This window comes from Lissotriton helveticus, chromosome 3_1 (assembly GCF_964261635.1).
Source record: "Lissotriton helveticus chromosome 3_1, aLisHel1.1, whole genome shotgun sequence".
NCBI lineage: Eukaryota > Metazoa > Chordata > Amphibia > Caudata > Salamandridae > Lissotriton > Lissotriton helveticus.
The window spans coordinates 291,332,003-291,350,341 of record NC_136061.1 but is presented as its reverse complement, the minus strand read 5'-3'; the positions used below and the strand labels follow the sequence as shown (position 1 = coordinate 291,350,341).

Sequence of the window (18,339 nt, the reverse complement as noted above, 5' to 3'; positions counted from 1 at the left end):
GTCGGGTATCCGCCCCCTCCTCGCCCCCTCCTCCCATTGGCTAGCTCCATAAATGGAGGCTAGCCATTGGGAGCCGGATCTGTCCGTCAAGGCCGGACCAGATTCGGGGGCGTTCCCGACATTTTTTCCCTCTCCGCCTCTGCGATGTCGTCATCGCGGCGGTGGGCGGAGTTTCGTTTTTAAAAAAAATGTGTTTGTTTTTCCCATTACGCGGCCGACCGCTGCTGGAGGAAGTCGAGGTGAGTGCTGCCGTTCCCTCCCCCCTCCCGCTGTCCGTGAGCCCCCCTCCGCCCACCTCCCGCGTCTCATGTCGATTAGTTTCTGGAGCTCGGCTCGGGTCCATTCCCGCCCCCCTCCCGCTCCCCTCCCGCTTCCCGCCCCCCCTCCCGCTCGGAAGTGCATGTGCAGTTGCTCGTGTACTATCATTACAGTGTGGATTTTTTTTTAAACTTTATTCGGTAATTTTAATGTTGGTTGTGCTCCTGAAACTATGCCCAATCCTGTAGTGGCTAACACTGGTTTTATTGTGGTTGATCACTATCTCTCATGACCATGGGAAAAAACAGTGGAGAATGCCCAAAGTTAATTACCAGAGGTTGATTGATTCTCATTCCATCCATAATGCTCGTGCTGCCTCAGTCGCCCCAAATGGTTTGGGCGTGACCCGATGTGTGCCGGATACCTCGCCGATGAAGCTGAAACACATCTGGGGTAACTTTCTCCTATCAGGGCGCTTGTATCCTAGCAGTTCAGGCTGTACTGGCCCTTTTAGGAAGTGGCCAAGACTGAATCGAATGCAGCTGGGTGCTGGCTAGAACAGAATAAATAAGATGAAAATGATGGAATGGAATGTGCCCAGAATAATTAGCAGTGAATTAGGTTAATTTATGGATTTCAGTTCATTATTTTTATGCTAAGTGCGCCAGACCGTTCATCCTTTTCACGTCCTAATACACTAGGCTCATTCCCCGCCTTGATTTCCTCCAGCACAATTTAATTAGAAGGCACACCCAAGGTGACGCAGGTACAATTTTATTAAATTCTTCTAACGTTTTTCAAATCAGGGCTGCTCCTGTTTTTTAATATCAGTGAACCAAGATGTTTTCGAAAGCGCTCTTGGACGCCCTGCCGCACTCGCCGCTGTATGTAGCATACTCTCTTCTGATTAGTTAAATTGGATGGTTAACATTTGGATTCGCTGGTTGGGTTTGTTTGTTAAGCAAAGGTCTGTATTATGCATTAAGGAGAACCCCCCCCCGTATATTTTTTACACTGGTTTGACCATAATAATTTTCATTGAGACTGGAAGCCTGGGCTGTGAGACCTTCCTATGCTCGACCGAATAGTCAAGTTATTAGTTTTTTTTGGACTTGTATTGCATTGCACTTGTTTTCTTTGTTTTATGTAGCTCTGACGTCCATCACTCACATGCTCAGTGCTTGAAATGGAAAAATCGAAGAGCAGGTACCCTGTAGCAGAGGACTTTCTTACTTCTGAGAAGTGCTGGCACTCTCCACTTAAAAGTATTACGCCTTTGTTTAGAAGTATAGGTGCTCTCCCTCTCAAAATAAAGAAGTGCAGGTACTCCGTACCTGACAGTCCCTGCCCATTTAAAGCACTGTACTTGCAGCCCCTCCTCAACATAGTGGTACTCGATCTAGGCTCCCTGCCCATTTAAAGCACTGTACTTGCAGCCCCTCCTCAACATAGTGGTACTCGATCTAGGCTTTGCGGCACGTTTTTATATCATGAGTTTGTGTTGGAGAGATATTGTCATTCCATGGGTGTGCGCTCAGCACTTGAACGTCCAGTTTTGATGCTCTCTTCATCCGTGAATTAGTTGTTCATTACCAGGACCGGCTTCCCAAATAAAATGGCCGGATTTCATTATCTTCTGTAGTCTTGGGAGAGTAGATTCTGACTGAAGTCTTACCAGTTACAACCTCAAGAGAGAAATGCAACTGGGATAAACCATGCCTACGTTCACAATCGCCCTATGTTGATTATTTTGGTTTCTCTGTAACTAAACTGCATTGCATGGCATGACTAAAAAGGAGCTGTTTGTCTGCAAAGTACATGAAATTAGCTAGGACTAGCAGGAAGTTGCACTACATACAATAAATTCGTACTTTAGTCTTAAACATGTTTTTTTTTTAATTGTTGCGGCCAGATCCCTCTTCCCCTTGGTTGCCTTTTAGCTTTCCAGTAATGTTGGAGAATTATTGTTCAACTTGGTGAATGACTGGCCTACCGGACACTAAGGCACTGGCAGATGGGCCAGCATGAAACAGGCAAAGTGTTTTTTTTCATCACGTCCCACACATTGACCCTTTAAAGCCGACCCTTGAGCCGACCCTATGTATTTTACTCTCTAGGGGCTCGCAGTGTGTGGATGGGGGCTCGCAGTGTGTGGATGGGGGCTCGCAGTGTGTGGGGGGGCTCGCAGTGTGAGGGGGTGCTCTGTGTGTGGGGGGGCTCGCAGTGTGTGGGGGGGCTCTGTGTGGGTGTGTGTGGGGGGCTCTGTGTGGGTGTGTGTGGCGGGGCTCTGTGTGGGTGTGTGTGGGGGGGCCTGTGTGTGTGGGGAGGCTCTGTGTGGAGGGGCTCTGTGTGGGGGGGCTCTCTGTGGGTGTATGGCATTTGCGAGAGATTAGGCTATTGCCATTGTAAATGACAATGCCATTTATTTATCTGTTTTCAAAACGAACACATAAATAAAAAATTTGTCATTTACAATGGCAATAGCTCTGACTTTTACAAAGGCAAAACCGTTGCATTGTAAATGCTTGTTGTGAAATGTCAGGAAAGAGCTTAAGATCAACCTCTTCCTTATCTTTCGCCTCCTCCGATCCATCCCTAAAAATGGGAAAATCCCCTAAGTAAAGTTAGCATCCCAACATGAAATTTGTAAGCTGACATGCATCTCACTTGCTATGTTAAGAGTTCCACTGGCCTCTTAGGCACACTAATAAAAGTAAACCCAATAGAAAATATAAACAAAAAAAAGATTGCAAGTTATCCAAAAAATCCTCTAATGTAAATGCAAAAACTGCATAATTTGTATTACACAGGTAGTTCATTTTATGAGGGATAGTGCTGCCAGAAGAAGATAATTGGCAGTGTGGGACATTGGAGTTCATTTGAGGAATACAATCTAACAAGCATTTGGCAAAGGTAATTGATCTCACCTACATTAGACGCAACCAAAGTTGCCAGTGCTTGTTTTCTCTGCAATTGTGCAGTCTAAAAAAAGAATCAATATGGTCTCTGGTGTATAGGCACACAGGCCACCATCTTGGAATGCTTTTTCTTTTACTCTACGACTAAATCAGTTAAAAGTGGCAGCCATTGTGTCACCATGCTTGAGAATATGGGCAGGAAAAGGGAGCGGGCCCCTAAAAGACAAGCATTTGCAATGCAATAGGTATCACATTTAAGAGAGTTTGAGCTATTGGCATTGTAAATGACAATGCCTTTTATTTATGTGTTGTTTTAAAACGGATAAATAAAAGGCATTGTCATTTACAATGCCAAAAGCTTAAATTCTCGCAAATGCGAGACCTATTGCATAGCCAGTGCTCGTGCTATAATTTTTTTTTAAAGTGACAGAAGAGAGCATGTCTTGCCTGCAACAGCAGGCAGGACAAAGCAATTTGAGAAAATAGTACTCTAAGGCTGTAATTAAAGCCTACTGAGTAACAGCGCATGTAACAGGGGGTGTCACCATGGGAGATTATGAAATGGGACAAGGCGGTACTAAAGAGGGACTACTTATTGACCAATGAACAGCCACAGTGGACAGTGACACAAGCAATGAAAAATATGGGCGGAGCTTCAGGTCCCTACCTGAATACTGCATGCCTGGCAGAGCGGCGCATGAGCTGTCCAGGCTCGTCCTAAAAAAACAGAGGCAGGAGGAAATCGGACGAGGCAGGGGATGCGAGTGTGGAGGCCAAAAAGGGGGAAGGAGAGCGCAAGCACATTTTAAAAAATAGTTAGATCAGACCTGCTGATATAATATGGGAATATAAGGGGTCTCCAACCTTTTCTGTACTGACAGCTACTTATGTTCAATGAAACGCATTGAGAGCTGCTAATATATTTAGAGTTGTCAACATTTTCTCTATGTATAATAATGCAAACAAGCAAAAGCGTTACAATTTAATAAGCTGGGCTGCAAATTCAGCAAACACCTGAACATGTAGTTTTTGATGCAAAAAAACAAAGTCTGCGTGTTGTTCCCCATGGTAAAGCACAAAAATGATAAAAGGCACTGTTTACCACATCTGTTAAATACACAACCCTGGAATATTGGGTTCTAATAGGTGGTACAAATAGCAATCCAGCATCCAGACAACTCATGTTTAGTGTCCTGGTCTAATTTTTCTATTTCAAGAGGGTAATAAAAGGTACTATGGCATGGGGTATTAAGACGTAAATGTTCAACTATGAATACACCAGTCCAACTGCACGTAACCCATTGTTTTTATTTTTCATGGTTTAGCAAGTAACAAAACACTACCCTCACCCAGCAGGGAGCAATGAAACTTCATGAAATATCTATTAGAGAACGTTCACTGGAACAATCGATCATATATCACGAACAGGTTCACATAGGTTTTCAGATGACCACTGCAGTTCGAGTTTTTGCAAGCAAACAAAAGCAGTGACAGTGAGATCCCTAACCTCAGAGGGCAAGAAAATCCCAACCCCATCATCCCAAGCAAGTTCCTGGGTACGCATGTGCAGGATCCGCATCCGCATCCATCCCCGCCGCAGAGAGCCACAGGAGGTGCTCGCGGAGCAGTCTCCATTTCTTTAAGACGCAAATGGCATGGCATCAGGGCCCAGTTTGTCTCCAGCTGTCCTTACAATACGCAACATCTTTCAACCAGTCATCGAATTTAGGACAGGTCCCCCTCCGCAATGAATTGCAACTCTAATCCTGGCAGGAGTGCAGACAAGAAAACAGATTTGCGAACTGTAACAAGGATTTCTTTAAGGTAGTGCAGCAAGGCCAGGAGGGAGTGGTGTTCTTGTTATGTCAACAAGGGCTCGCAGTACCTAACATTAGAAGGTGGTAATGAGCAGGCATAGCCATGCCAAGTGGAGGAAGCCAGCATCTGGATTTCTTGATCTAGTGCATTTGTAGCAAGCGAATCCCAGACTGAAAAGCGCAACAAGTGTGTGATATATTCTGTGTAGGAATTTGACATGTATTAACATCAGTCTGTAATTAGGAGAGAGGGACCATATCTGCGTGCAGCAGTATTTCCACATTCAAAGAAGCTCCAAGAATAGTGCTTCATTTCTCTCTGGCCTTGGGGACGCACACTGGTGCCCCTGCCGGCATAGTCGAGCAAAGATTGTGCACAGGTTTTGAGATGTGCTCCGACCTGGGATAAACCCTGATTGGTCAGGTCTAATCAATACAGTGAGCAAATGCAGAATATGTTAGCTAGAAGCTTAGCTAAGCTCAGTATTCATCGTTGATAGTGGTTGTATGAGTCACAGTGCTCTGACAGATTATCCAGTTTAAGAATTGTGACTAGAGTGCTTCTGGAAGGGAGCTGCCTAGCCTCTTCATACATAGTCAGCAAGGGTAGTGCTGGTAAGTGTGCACATTCTTTATAAAATTGGATTGTCTGTCAATCAGCACCAGGGGCCTGGTTGCTTGGCATACTGCAGATAAACTCAACAATTTCAGTAGTGATAAGCATGTCAAAATACATAGGAGCGGTAGGAGTCAGAACGTCATGTGTCAAGAAATTTGGATCACCGCATCGATAGAGGTAATTTTAGTCTTGCAGAAATCAGTGTAAAAGTTGAAAAACTCCTGTAGAATGTCATAAACTTCATGCACAGAAGTGCCATCCTCACAGAGCATTAAACAAGTATCAGAGCAGGCCCATGGATGCCTAACAATGCAGGCGAGAGTCCTACTTGGGCGATTGCACTCGCATAATGCTCTAGCTTTGTTATTTCTTCTCAAGTAGATGATTCACTTTGCAGTAAGATCACTGAAATCTGATAGTTTAGCCAAGAGGTTGTGTAGAAGACCTCTGTCTCAAGACTTACAGTATTCGCTCTCTAAGTCTCAGAGCTTATTCTAAAGTTTACCAATGTGCCTAAAAATTGTTGCTAGGACCCCGGCCTATGTGGAGATGCAGGTGCTTTGGATCATTGCCTTGTATGCCTCCCACAAGACACCAGGACTGGTCTCTGAGCAAAAACGATGCGTAAAATAGCACAAATCTCCCTAAAGATGGCATCATGCAGAACATGGGGAGGTAATCTTGGTCAAGTGGCACCACAGCCAGCGGGTGCTGGAGCCTCGCAGTGCTTGAGCTATCAAGAGGGCAATCTAATATAACGTTAACATTTCCACCCAGTAGGAAAGACTTCACATCATATTGCACGGTCTTCACCCAGACATGGTAAAAGAATATGGAGCAAGAGAAATAGATAAGCTACATGTGTTGCCCAGATAATGACTGCCTGCCCCATGGTTCCCATACAATCTGGTGAATGTGTAGAGGGAGTCCTTTTCGGATGACAGTGATGACATTCTTGGCATATGAATGATAGGAGGCTGTCGAGACCACTAATACTTACCATGCCCAAAGACAGTAAACTGATTAGCGAGGTGGATCCCCTGCAACATGCCAATGTCTACGTTATGTGCTTGATTACAAATTGCTCGTACTATTCCAACCCATGTGTAAACCCCTGTTTACGCATGGGTCAGATTTACGAGTTTGAAGGTATTTAACATATCCAATACTTATCGGTTGCGTTAAATCACTCACCTGTCGTTAATTTCCGGCAGATCAAATCTGCCGAAATGTATCAGAAAAAACATACGGTATTTACTGTTTAATGCAGATTTTGGTGCGTTGAACACCAGAATCTGCATGTTGTCCCCCATAAAGTTGGAACGGGCGCTATTTATCTGATTAATACTTACCCCATGGTATCGGTATTTATCAGAGTCAATAACTAATGCCTCAACCAATGATCAGGCGCTATGTCTATTGATTTAAGCCAATACCAAAGTACCTCAGGGGTGTGTATGTATCATCAAGTGTAAACCACATAGGACTCATATTGAACTGTTGAGTGTTCACAGGTGGGCTCCAGCGTGGTTCAGAAAATCAGTACTCTCTGCAAAAGCCAACTCTCACCCACTCTGATGCGGCTACAGCATGATTAGGTTATTAGAACTGCCTTCGACCACCCTACCCACCCAAAAAATTTGACTGCCATGGAACTAAGCCTAAAGGGGGCATAGTGCCCAACAACTAACTAAACTGCACAAACTAATAAGAAAAAAACACAAAAATTACATAGGGAAACTCCTGCGAATAGTCAGAGAACAAGGCAGACTGGAAAGGGTGGTCACATCAAACAAGAGATTTGGAGTGGAACCGGGAGCATTATAGTGCCCCAATGTATCGGTATTTCGTCTCCCACACAGCTAGTGCACAGGGCCTCAGCCACCATGTGCTCATCACCACAAGCAAGAAGGAGAGAAATGTGCACTGGGTGAAGCGTGATAGGCCAGGCCGCTAAATGGATCATCTCATCTAGGTGATCAGCCATTAACAGTGAGCATGGTCTGATATGGCTGAGGGTGCCCTAATATTGAGCCAGGGCACGTTCCACTAGGTACAACATTGTCGCTGATAGCAGTGAAGGCCCACTCGTATGCCCAACCGTACGCCACTCAGACTATTTGGAGGACTTGGCCACAGCCTAAATGCCAATCACCATGACAAGGTCCGCACAGGCCAGAGGAGGGACGAGCACAAGGGACAGACAATATAGAGTACATGTATGCAGGACTAAATGCAGACAATCTTGGAAGAAGACGCAGAATTGCGGCTATTAATGTTGATCACTGAGATTATATTGTTGTTCTGCATGAGTATCTTTGTCACAGTCTGGATATTGGTGTAGGTGTTTGCATTGGTACTTGGTGACTTGACTAAAATATGTGAATCAAGTTTTGTTTTCCATAAATAGCAATTTGCAGCTTAGCAGGGTAATGCCGGGTGCATTGGAGCCCAACCTTTAAAAAGATATTTTGGACTGGAAGAAATTTGCGCCTAGCCATCTGGACTGCTACTGTGAAGTCCAGAAATATTGAGAGATGCTGTTGCCTTCATGGGCAAGGTCCCGTTTTTCTGTAGAAGTTTAAAAGTCTGGTAATTATCTGGTGAGAAGGTGCTCCGGAAGGTGGGGGATGTGGGCCAAGCGACCTATTGGGCCTTCTCCATTGACAACATGGGGGATGAATGCAGCATCACTAAACAGATTTTTCATCATGTTCTTGACGTAGTCCACCACCAATCTCATGGCCTTGGATTCAGGTGTCCCCAATATGCATAGATTGTTGTACCATGAATCAGCCTCTGAATCTTCATTTTTGACTTGAACAGCAGCTATTATCCTCTCCAGATGGAATAATTTCACTTCTCTTCCACCGAATTCACCCTTAGCATGGGACACATGGGGCTCAAGATGGTGAATGCAGTCATCAATGCTTGTAGATAGTCTCTTTCAGTCTATCCGGCCTGTATGTCTGTGTCAATTTTCACATTGATTATCATAAGTCTGTGTTTCATGTCCAATAGTAGGGCACACAAATCTTGGTCATGCATGGGTGCTGAGGAAGATTGGGATTAAAAACCTCTGGTGAGAATTCCTGTCCTGCGGCCCTGGTGGATCTCTTTGTGAAAAAAACACCAGTTTTAGCTGTTATGGCAGATCAAGCAGAGAGGACAGTCACGAAGCCACAGGTCAGGCTCAGCAGTAGTTCCCTGGGGTACTCCTAAACAGATGCCTGTGTAGATGAGGACAGTGGTATCAGGGAATTTAGTTCTATACGGGTCCCTTAAGGCATCCCAACATTGTGATGGGCTCGGGGAGACTCAGCAGAGTGACAGTGCCACAAGGGGAAGTTCCACCACACCCCACACAGTTCCAGGCAAGGAGGAAGCACAAACAGCCTCAATTCAATATCCCACTACGTGCCCAAGCATGCCTCACCATGAGTTATGCGCTCCTGATGTTCTCCGTAAGGTCTCATCCTAAAGGGCATTGGTGAATATGGTGAACAACCTCAAACATCAACCGCACAGCATGCACTAAAAGTCAATTTACCACCACCCTGCCACACCCACTTAGTCTCAAAGGGTGATCACAGTAGGTGTTGGGCTGGTAGCACCCAGCACCACCATGGAAGCACAGGAGTGCCATAAGTAGCCCGCAGCCTCCTGTTCTGCACTTCAGAGCCCTGGAGCTTCCAGGGCCACAGCCACTGTGAAGGCAGGCACGGGATTCCTCATAGATCCACAATGGCACCATGGCGCTCTGCTACCTCAGGCACTGTGTGACCACTATAAAGCAGTTTTATCATTTTTGGAAGAGCAGCAGTTTCTGCTCATGCCACCGCCTTAAGATAAGTAGCCAGTGCGTCTCTCAGTCAGAGAGTCCCTTTGGGCTCGATCTCTCATTTAGTAGAGCTTTCTTCACTGTATCTCAACGCTCCAGCAGGCACAGTATAGGCTGTTCAGTGGTCTCCTTGACACTGACTTCAAATGTATCATCACAGAGACCAGCAGAACCTCACTACAGCATAAGCATCTTGCGGCCTCACACTCTGGCACCCCTGAATTCATGAAACCCTTTTATAAACACTCCATCACTGTTTGTATGTAAAGGGAGCGACACAATGTTTTTGAATGCTGTGATTAAAATTCAGGTCTTTTGGAATATTCACTAGGCTACAATTCCTTCCTGGAATGAAATAAACAAAAAACTCAATAGGCCAGATGTACGACCAATTTCATTTTGCGAGTCTCTAATTGCAATTTTTTGCGACTCACTATTAGAGAGTTGCAAAATGCAATGTACAAGTGTGTCTCAGACACATTTAGTGATTCCCAATGGGGTCGCAACTGACCTACCTCATCAATATTTATGAGGAAGGTCGAATTTGCGACCACTTGGAAATGGACTGAAGTCATAGGGATGGTGGACTGCTGGGGTTAGTAGACCTCCATGTCTGTGATTGTTTTTTAAATGAAACATTTTTTAATTGAAATGCAGCCCATTTTCCTCAAAGAAAAACAGCATGCATTTCAAAAATAAAAATTAAAAGCTACCTTTTCATTTTTTAAGAGTAGGCAGTGGTCCTTGCTCCTTGCTCAATGGATTCAAGATAGCCTGGCTGATGACGGGTCTTACCCCAAAACCGGTCCCAAGATGCTTGTTTCCGTTCCAGGAAACACATGGCTTGGCAGTTCGGGCTGGACTGTTCCCATGAGGCACAGGGTCAAGACTGATTTGCATATGGCTGGGTCTGAACTGAGGTGACGAAGTGAGCTAAAGAACGATTATGGATTCAACCCAGATCTGTGACTGGGGGTAAGGGTCTGAAAAGTTTCAGCGCTCCATCCATCATCTCCTTGTGTTTGCTTTGTTCGCCCTAAGTTGGCAGGGTATGCTCAGACTTGGGTCCCTTGCTCACTTTGCCAGTGAATTCAAGCTAGGCTGGCTGATGAGGGGTGTTACCCCGAAACCAGTCCCAGGATGCTTGTATCCAGTCGAGGGAAGACATGGTTTAGCAGTTCGGGCTGGACTGTTCCCATGAGGCACAGGGTCAAGACTAATTAGCATCCAGCTGTGTCTGAACTGGGTGGCGAAGTGAGCTAAAGAATGATGATGGATTCAACCCAGATCTGTGACTGGGGGTGAGTGTCTGAAAAGTTTCATTGCTCCATCCGTCATCGCCTTGTGCTTGCTTTGTTCTTCCTGTGGCCTGGCAGGGAGGCTGGGCCTGGAGGACACTATCAGTGCCTCCAGTCTCACAGGCCTTCCCCCTCCCAGAATTCCTTTGGCAGAATTCTGGGCTCAAATAAAGCCTAATAAAAAATGTCCACCCCTGCATTGCTATCCATTACATTTTCCCAATCCTAGATAGATTCCTAATAACTTCTTGTTTGTGGATCTATATAAAGAAGTTTCTCCAGCCTGTTCTTTGCGTTGCAACGTGCTTCTTGCCCTAGTGTTCATTGCCCTGAATCTGCTTGTTTATTTCCCCTGCAATTCAAATCACTCTTTCTGAAGTCCTGCCATATTCTCCTGTGTCCTTTTCTGCGTGAAACCTTCTGGTTCTTCGTAATGTTGCCTTCCACTGTAATCCCACTGCCTTTTTGGAGGTTTTTGCATTTAGACTTTTCCCTCCGTTGGGATTCCTTCTAGAAGCCACTTTCCTGATTGGACATTTCCGGCATCAGCAGCATCATGGCTACTAGAAGGGGTTGCCTTTACCTCTGGCAGACCAAACAGTCAAGACCTGGAGTTCTCATTCAGTCAGTGACCGGCGATCCTCGTCTAGGCGACAGTTCCCTGACAACGGGGTGCTGGGCCAGTGGCCTGCTTCTGCATCTGTTCTTGATGCATGACATATAAGCCATGTACATATAAGCCTGAGCTCCCTCGACTTCCAGAGCCACTGTGGAAATGAGGCTCATGGTGGGGTGCTTACATCATAAGTGCAGATGTGGTGCAATTGAGGCAGGCATTAATAGGCTGGTACTCTTTGCAATGATTTGCTTGATGCTTAAGAATAGTGAGCAAAGTAAGGCGTCAGTGCTTGAGCGCTGAATCTCAAAGTGGCAAAGGAACCATGGGAATCTCTGCAACCCAGATTGTCAGAACTGTGACTGGACCTAACCAGTTGTGTTAGTAGCCCACTGTAATCAGTCTGCCGCTCTACCTATATTTGCACTTAGATAAGTGCTAAGGTGGCAGCAGGTTTACAGGGGGATCCTTTAGTCCTCTCCTGTATCTCCAGATTTTGATACTGTTGTTCCTCTGTCTAGCGCCTTGTATTTCCTATCATATTTCAAATACACTTAATGCTCCTGTACTGAGGCACCACTGGGTGAGACTGACCAGCAGAAACGGTAATATACAAGCTAAGGTCCAAAAATTCATACTGACTGGAATCCAACCCATCAGAATAGGTCCCTGTGTTCAACCTATTGTGCCTGGTGACCTGACAGCTAATTATAATAGCCATGGGCTATACCATTTTATAATCCAAAGAGGTGCAGATAGCCAGAACACATGCCATTTCCATGTCTGCCCTTGTCTCTACTTCGGCCATGGAGCAGATTTTGGAAGTTTTCCAAAATAAACTTTGTTTTACAGGAGGACACCAAAAGGTCAGATTCTGTTCTAATTACATTTTGCTAAAATGTTCGATCTATCCCTAGCATAAATGTAACTGCACTCTTTGTTTAAAATGTAGGGTTTTGTGAGCATCCTGGATCTGCATGCCATTTTGCTGATATGGGATCAACTATACATGCAAGACTGGAATCGTAAGGTGATGGAGAACTTCTGCTTAGCCGTCCTTATGTTGCTGAAGCACTCCCTGATGGAAGCCGAAGACTACCCGGCCGTAAGACAGGTGCGGTGCTGTTTTAGGATTAGTCAAAGAGCTTAATGTAATTGTCATGAAAGCCTTCAGGGGGACTAAAAACCACAAGGGTGAAGGCAGAAGGTTTGTAAATGTCACCAACAGTCGGAATCGGACAAAAAATCACATTGTATGTTATGCATTATATATGTATTACATGTTTATGTTGGTGCATTTAGCTTCAAAAGTAGTTTTCTACTCACAGGGAAATGTTTATACAAAACAGTAATAAACTGCTTAGTAATCTATAATAAAATGAAGAGAAACATGCCATCTTGTAATTCAGAAGTTCGAGTTTTTGTTTTTAAAACTCATTCTGTCTGTAGGAGGGAGAGGTTTTGTAGCTACAATATGTAGCTATTTGTACGTTTCAGCTAACAACGGGTCTTGATTACAGTTGGAACATTTAGGTTTAGTAACCTTTCTTGAAGAAGGCACTGATTCAATAAAGCATTATAGCAAGCTGCATTTCGGCTGTGTTTGCACTCTAGAGATACCACATATATACATAAATGTAGGTGAAGCATCGCAGAGTGGTTTGGGGCTGTCATTACCTATATGTATAAATTAGCAGGTGGCAATGACTTAAGAATGAGACTAGGTCTTCTTTTGGACAACATCTGTATTTCATATGAATAATGCACTTTCCATGAAATACAGAAAGCACTTCACTATTGTGAAGTGATATAATATGGGGTTTGAAAAAACTGTTTTTTGTGCACCAGAAGCGGCAAAACAGGTTATTTATTTATGTATGTGGGAGCAGGGTATTAAGAAAAACCAAAGGTGATGATGGACGGAGCGTTGACAATACAAACACTTACCCCCAGTCAACTGATCCAGGCTGATGAAGGCTGATAGCCAGAAACCGGTCCTTGGATGCTTGATTCCGGTCTGGGAAAGACATGGCTTGGTAGTTCGGGCTGGACTGTTCCCATGAGGCACAGGGTCAGACTGATTTGCATATAGCCATGTCTGAACTGGGGTGGCAGAGTGGGCTAAAGAACGGTGATGGATCAAACCCAGATCTTATGACTGGGTGTGAGTGTTTGATTGGTTCAGATGCTCCGTCCATCACCACCCCCTTTTGTACCGCTTTTGGCCGCCATAAGTGTGGCAGGGTATGCTCGGACGTGAGTCCCTTGCTCACTTTGCCACTGGATTCAAGCAAGCCGGGCTGAAGACGGCTGTAATGCCAGAAACCGGTCCTCGGAAGCTTGTTTCCGGTCCAGGGAAGGCATGGCTTGGCAGTTCGGGCTGGACTGTTCCCATGAGGCACAGGGTCAGACTGATTTGTATATGGCCATGTCTGAACTGGGGTGGCAGAGTGGGCTAAAGAACGGTGATGGATCAAACCCAAATCTTTTGACTGGGTGTGAGTGTTTGATTGGTCCTGATGCTCCGTCCATCACCACCCCCTTTTGTACTGCCGGGGCAGGGTATTAAAACATCTTCAGTTTATTTGAGAAAACTTTAGTTACAAATCTGGAAAATTGGTCTATATTGTTCAAACTGTACTAAATAACTATAGTACCATATAATTATTGTGTGTGTATATATTTATTTATTTATTTATATGTTGGATGCCAACATTGTATTTGATTAATCTTCAGTAGCACAACTTTGATGTGTTAGGATTATCCCATTTTACCCCCAAAAGTAATGAAGCAGTGAAAAGTTACCTGCTTATTCCTTCAGACTGAAACAAGATAGCATCCCGTCTTCGCATTACCTCTCCATAAGGGATCAATTCCTGCACCCCATCACTGTAGTTAGTGCCTGGAGAGAATTGCTTCCACAAGCATTCACTACTGTTCAATGTCATGGTAACAGAGATATGGAAAGCTCTGGAATTAAGCTGCTGAAGTGTTATTGTCATCTCTTTTGTCGCCTTCCTCCACACAGGTGCTGCTGTTCCATGGTTATCACCTTCTGACCGCTGACATACAAAGGGCTTGGATTCACTTGCAGCAGGGAGGCTTACCTGCAGATATCCCTGATTTTAACAGGCTGAGGTAAATACTGTAAATAGCTGCTAATCTAAAAATGAAGGGACACGAACACACCATAGAAACAAACAACAGATTTATTCAGGTATTTCAGAATAAAATAGCAGGCTTAGCCAACGTCCAGATCTTGGTATGTGCAAATTCCATTAATATCACATCAAAAGTGTTAACTGCCTAAGTTGCTTAGGCAGCCATTCCTATGAACTCTACATCCTAGCATTGTGGCCTTGCAAGGCAAGATGGCAGTCCTGCCAGAGTCCCGAATAAACCCTTAACTATTTGTGTTATGTGTACCACATACGCCTTTTAACGGAAGGCACAGAAGAGTTCGAGGCTTAACAGAGCACACGGCCGGAGAAGTTAATCTTGGAGAAACGGAAAGCAAAAGAGTGAGAGGCGCCTCTATCTTGGCAATGGTGGCTCGGGTGAGGCTAGAAGATGAGGGAGGTGACTGGCTATGGAGGCCCAGATCATGGGTTGATAGTAGACAGATGACAGAAAGCCTTGCATTGAAGGCAGCTTACTGAGGAGGAGAGTGGTACATATTCAGAGGGAAGAGGAAGATTTTCAATCACAGAAAGCAACGGTTGCACCTCCTTCTCTCACCAAAGTCCTCTAGCCACTGTGTAGCTTAGCTTAGCTTAGCACTTCTAATTATCGCATGGAGGCAAACGATGTCTCCTTTATTGGTCACTGATATGGGAAAAAATCCAAAAGGCATAAACAAAGGCATGCTTAGAAGAACACAACCAAATGTAGATGCGTCTCACTCAAACCCAAAACCAGAGTAGGAAAGGACAGGATACAGCAGGAGCAGAGCTCCAAAAGAGGAGAACGCTGAAGGATGACCTAAGGACAGAAAAACACTGAGATAAAATGTCAGGGAACCTGCCAAAAAAGTTACTAGAGAGCCTGCATGTCAGAGGTCACCCGTTGGATGAATTCCAACTGCCTAAAGCTCAACTCTGACAATACGGAGGTAATATTTTTGGAGAAAGACACCTTGCTCTGGACCTCGGCCTGGTAGCTGTCAGAATTAGGACCTACTCCTGTTTTCATTTCTTCATTTTCAAAGAAATAGCATTGTATTCGCACCATTTAGTGTATCCTGGGAAGAACATGATATGGGCAGTCTTGTATGTTATAATTATCAGTTGTGGGAGACGTGTTGGGGACACTTGATCAACAAGAGAAACATTTGCCTGTTGCCACGACCAGGGTATGGAGCCATGTACCTCTAGAAAGAACTCTGTTTGCTCATAGCACTTTCTGGCCTGCCAACTGTCTTATACCTCCTCTTCCAATGGTCGACAGGCTATGTTGAGTTGGTGGACAGTGGCATGGATAGTTTTTACTCCATCTTCGAGCTCTGATATGCCTCCTTATGCATAACATAGGCCTCAGGTCATGGCAAAGTAAGGTGAGTCTATCTGGATTGACTTGTTGTATTCATTCCTTGTCTTTCAAACTCAAATCCCAGGGGTCTCAGTTCACAATCCCCCAAGATCCGTAGGTTCCTAGTACTCTGTTGCTGCTTTGCCAACATTGCCTATTAATAGGATCCCTACCAATGTATGCCACCTGGGGTATCCCCATTCTTATATTTCATGCCTGGTACAATGTTGTAAGAGGGCCACAGCACCAGTGTAGGACAGTGCCATTCCACAACCTTCTCCCGATAGTATTAGACCCATACCAGCAATCATTCCAATTTCCAGCTCAAGAGACTATCTTCTTCATAGTAGCTTTTACTCTGCCCTATCTAACCTTGTGCCATCAGCTCCCACAAGAGCACACTTCATCTTTCTTTTACACTGCGCTGTCGATGACTTTGTGGGCGGGCTGCAAACTTGTAGGCTGTGCGGCTGCACTACTTTTCACCCCCTGAAATACACATGAGGCAAGCTCCTGCATATGTTCCAGGGTGGTTTACTATAGGTGGGTCACTGGAGCATGAGTAAAGTTGTTTTTGTTTACTTGTTTGCCCATGGGAACAGCTTAGGAACAAGCAAGTGCATTTCTCCGCCTCCAAACTAAGACCTGTGGGCTAGATGTACTAAATACTGGCCCCAAAAATTGGGCCTGGTCTCAATTTTTAACCAGTGTTTTTATGACCAGTATTGAATTTTCCTAACTAACCTATGTGCCATCATGTCTGTGATTGCCTTTCAATAAACGTTTTCACTAAATGCAGACGATTTTCTTGAAAGGAAACAGAGCTAATTGCGCCAACATAGGATAAATTAATTTATCCTATGTTGGCGCAATTAGATCCCGGTACCATTGCGAATCATACTTCTACTCTTGTTTTAGATCTTTTTATTAATAATTTGGAGAAGAAACCAGGAGTATGGAAACAGTGTCTGACACAAAGTCGGGAGGTAGAGTTGACTGCTAAAGTTATCCGTAAATGGTACACTCAAGAAAATTTTATATTGTCACCAGAAATCTGGAAAACCATTAATCAATTTAATTTCTGCGTACTGCGTGGTGCCAACTGGCGCCGAATGTTGTATTTTAGCAAGTGGCTATTATATCGTACACCAGTAATAATTGCTAAAATGTATAACAATGCGTCTGCTTTTTGTTTCAGACATTGCAATTGTGAACAAGCCAATTGGTCTCACATTATTATGTCTTGTCCTAAAATTAAGCATTTCTGGGAAGAAATTATTGGTTTTTTAAAGACTTATTGTTTGTTATCTGTCCCATGCAATGCAACAATGTTATTATTTGGATATGACCCTGATTGTATATTTTCCAGTCACCTGGCAAAATTGATTTATATTATAATGGCTGTGGCTAGATCTTTATTACTGCAGAATTGGCTTTCAACCTATATCCCGACGCAGCAGGAATGGTTGGAAAAAATGAAAAGGGTCAGGAAAAGCGAACTTTTATATGCTCAAAGAGTTGGGGGTATTAGAAAATTCGATCAAATTTGGGGATGTTATTTTGAGTAAATTGGTTTAATATTACGTTAAGTTGAAACTAAATGTAATTGTTATTTTTCTGTGTTTTCTTATTTTTTATGTATGCTGTATATAATCTGAATACAACTTCAATAAAAATAATTAAAAAAAAAAAAGAAAGGAAACAGAGCTGCATGCAAAACTGAAAGTTTACTTTATTTTAAGGTTTGTTTGAGAGTTGGCAGACTTTTATTTAATATTCACTTTTGCGATTGCCTTACCACCCCAACTCAGGAATTTGGTCCCAAAACATTGATAAATCGACTTTTATTTAATATTCACTTTTGCGATTGCCTTACCACCCCAACTCAGGAATTTGGTCCCAAAACATTGATAAATCACATACTGATTTGTTATTTGGACAGGGCACTTACAACACGTCTCTTCCAAACACTGAATGAGTATCGATTCTCAATCCCACTTTAGGAGTTAGTAAAACTTTACTGACTCATATAATTGGATATGCACATTTGAAAATTGAATTTAGCGTGTTTGTGACCACAAAAATGAATAATACATCTGGTCTTATATTCGTTTGTGGCTCTCACACCTCATGTTTTGAACCTGCCACCATTCTAGACTGTTCCTCTTATCGCTGGGCTCAGCACAAGATAGCTCTACTTCTAGTTCTTCCTATATTAAAAGCTCTATTTCTAGCTCTTCCTATATTCAAGACAGGAAATTACATATTTTGTTCCAAAATTTTACATGGGCAAAACAACCAGTAATGTGCCAGTCATATTCCAAATCCATCATGATAGTTATACTTCCTGCTTCCACCATACATTTGTTTCCTGTTTTCCCTATAAAAGGAGCTGAAATGTTATGCTATGTGTATTTGTATTCCATGCATATCACAGAGGAGGGT

General features: G+C 43.9%; 1 protein-coding gene across 2 annotated transcripts in view; it reads left to right on the top strand.

The window, feature by feature from the left end:
• LOC144822378 (uncharacterized) overlaps positions 1–18,339 on the top strand; it is a 1,092,528-nt gene that overhangs the window by 309,338 nt on the left and 764,851 nt on the right. For both annotated transcript variants that reach the window (XM_078679823.1, XM_078679822.1), the window contains 2 exons: positions 12,320–12,481; positions 14,396–14,505. In XM_078679823.1, coding sequence (XP_078535949.1) covers positions 12,320–12,481; positions 14,396–14,505 — 272 coding nt within the window. The remainder of the gene's footprint in view (positions 1–12,319; positions 12,482–14,395; positions 14,506–18,339) is intronic.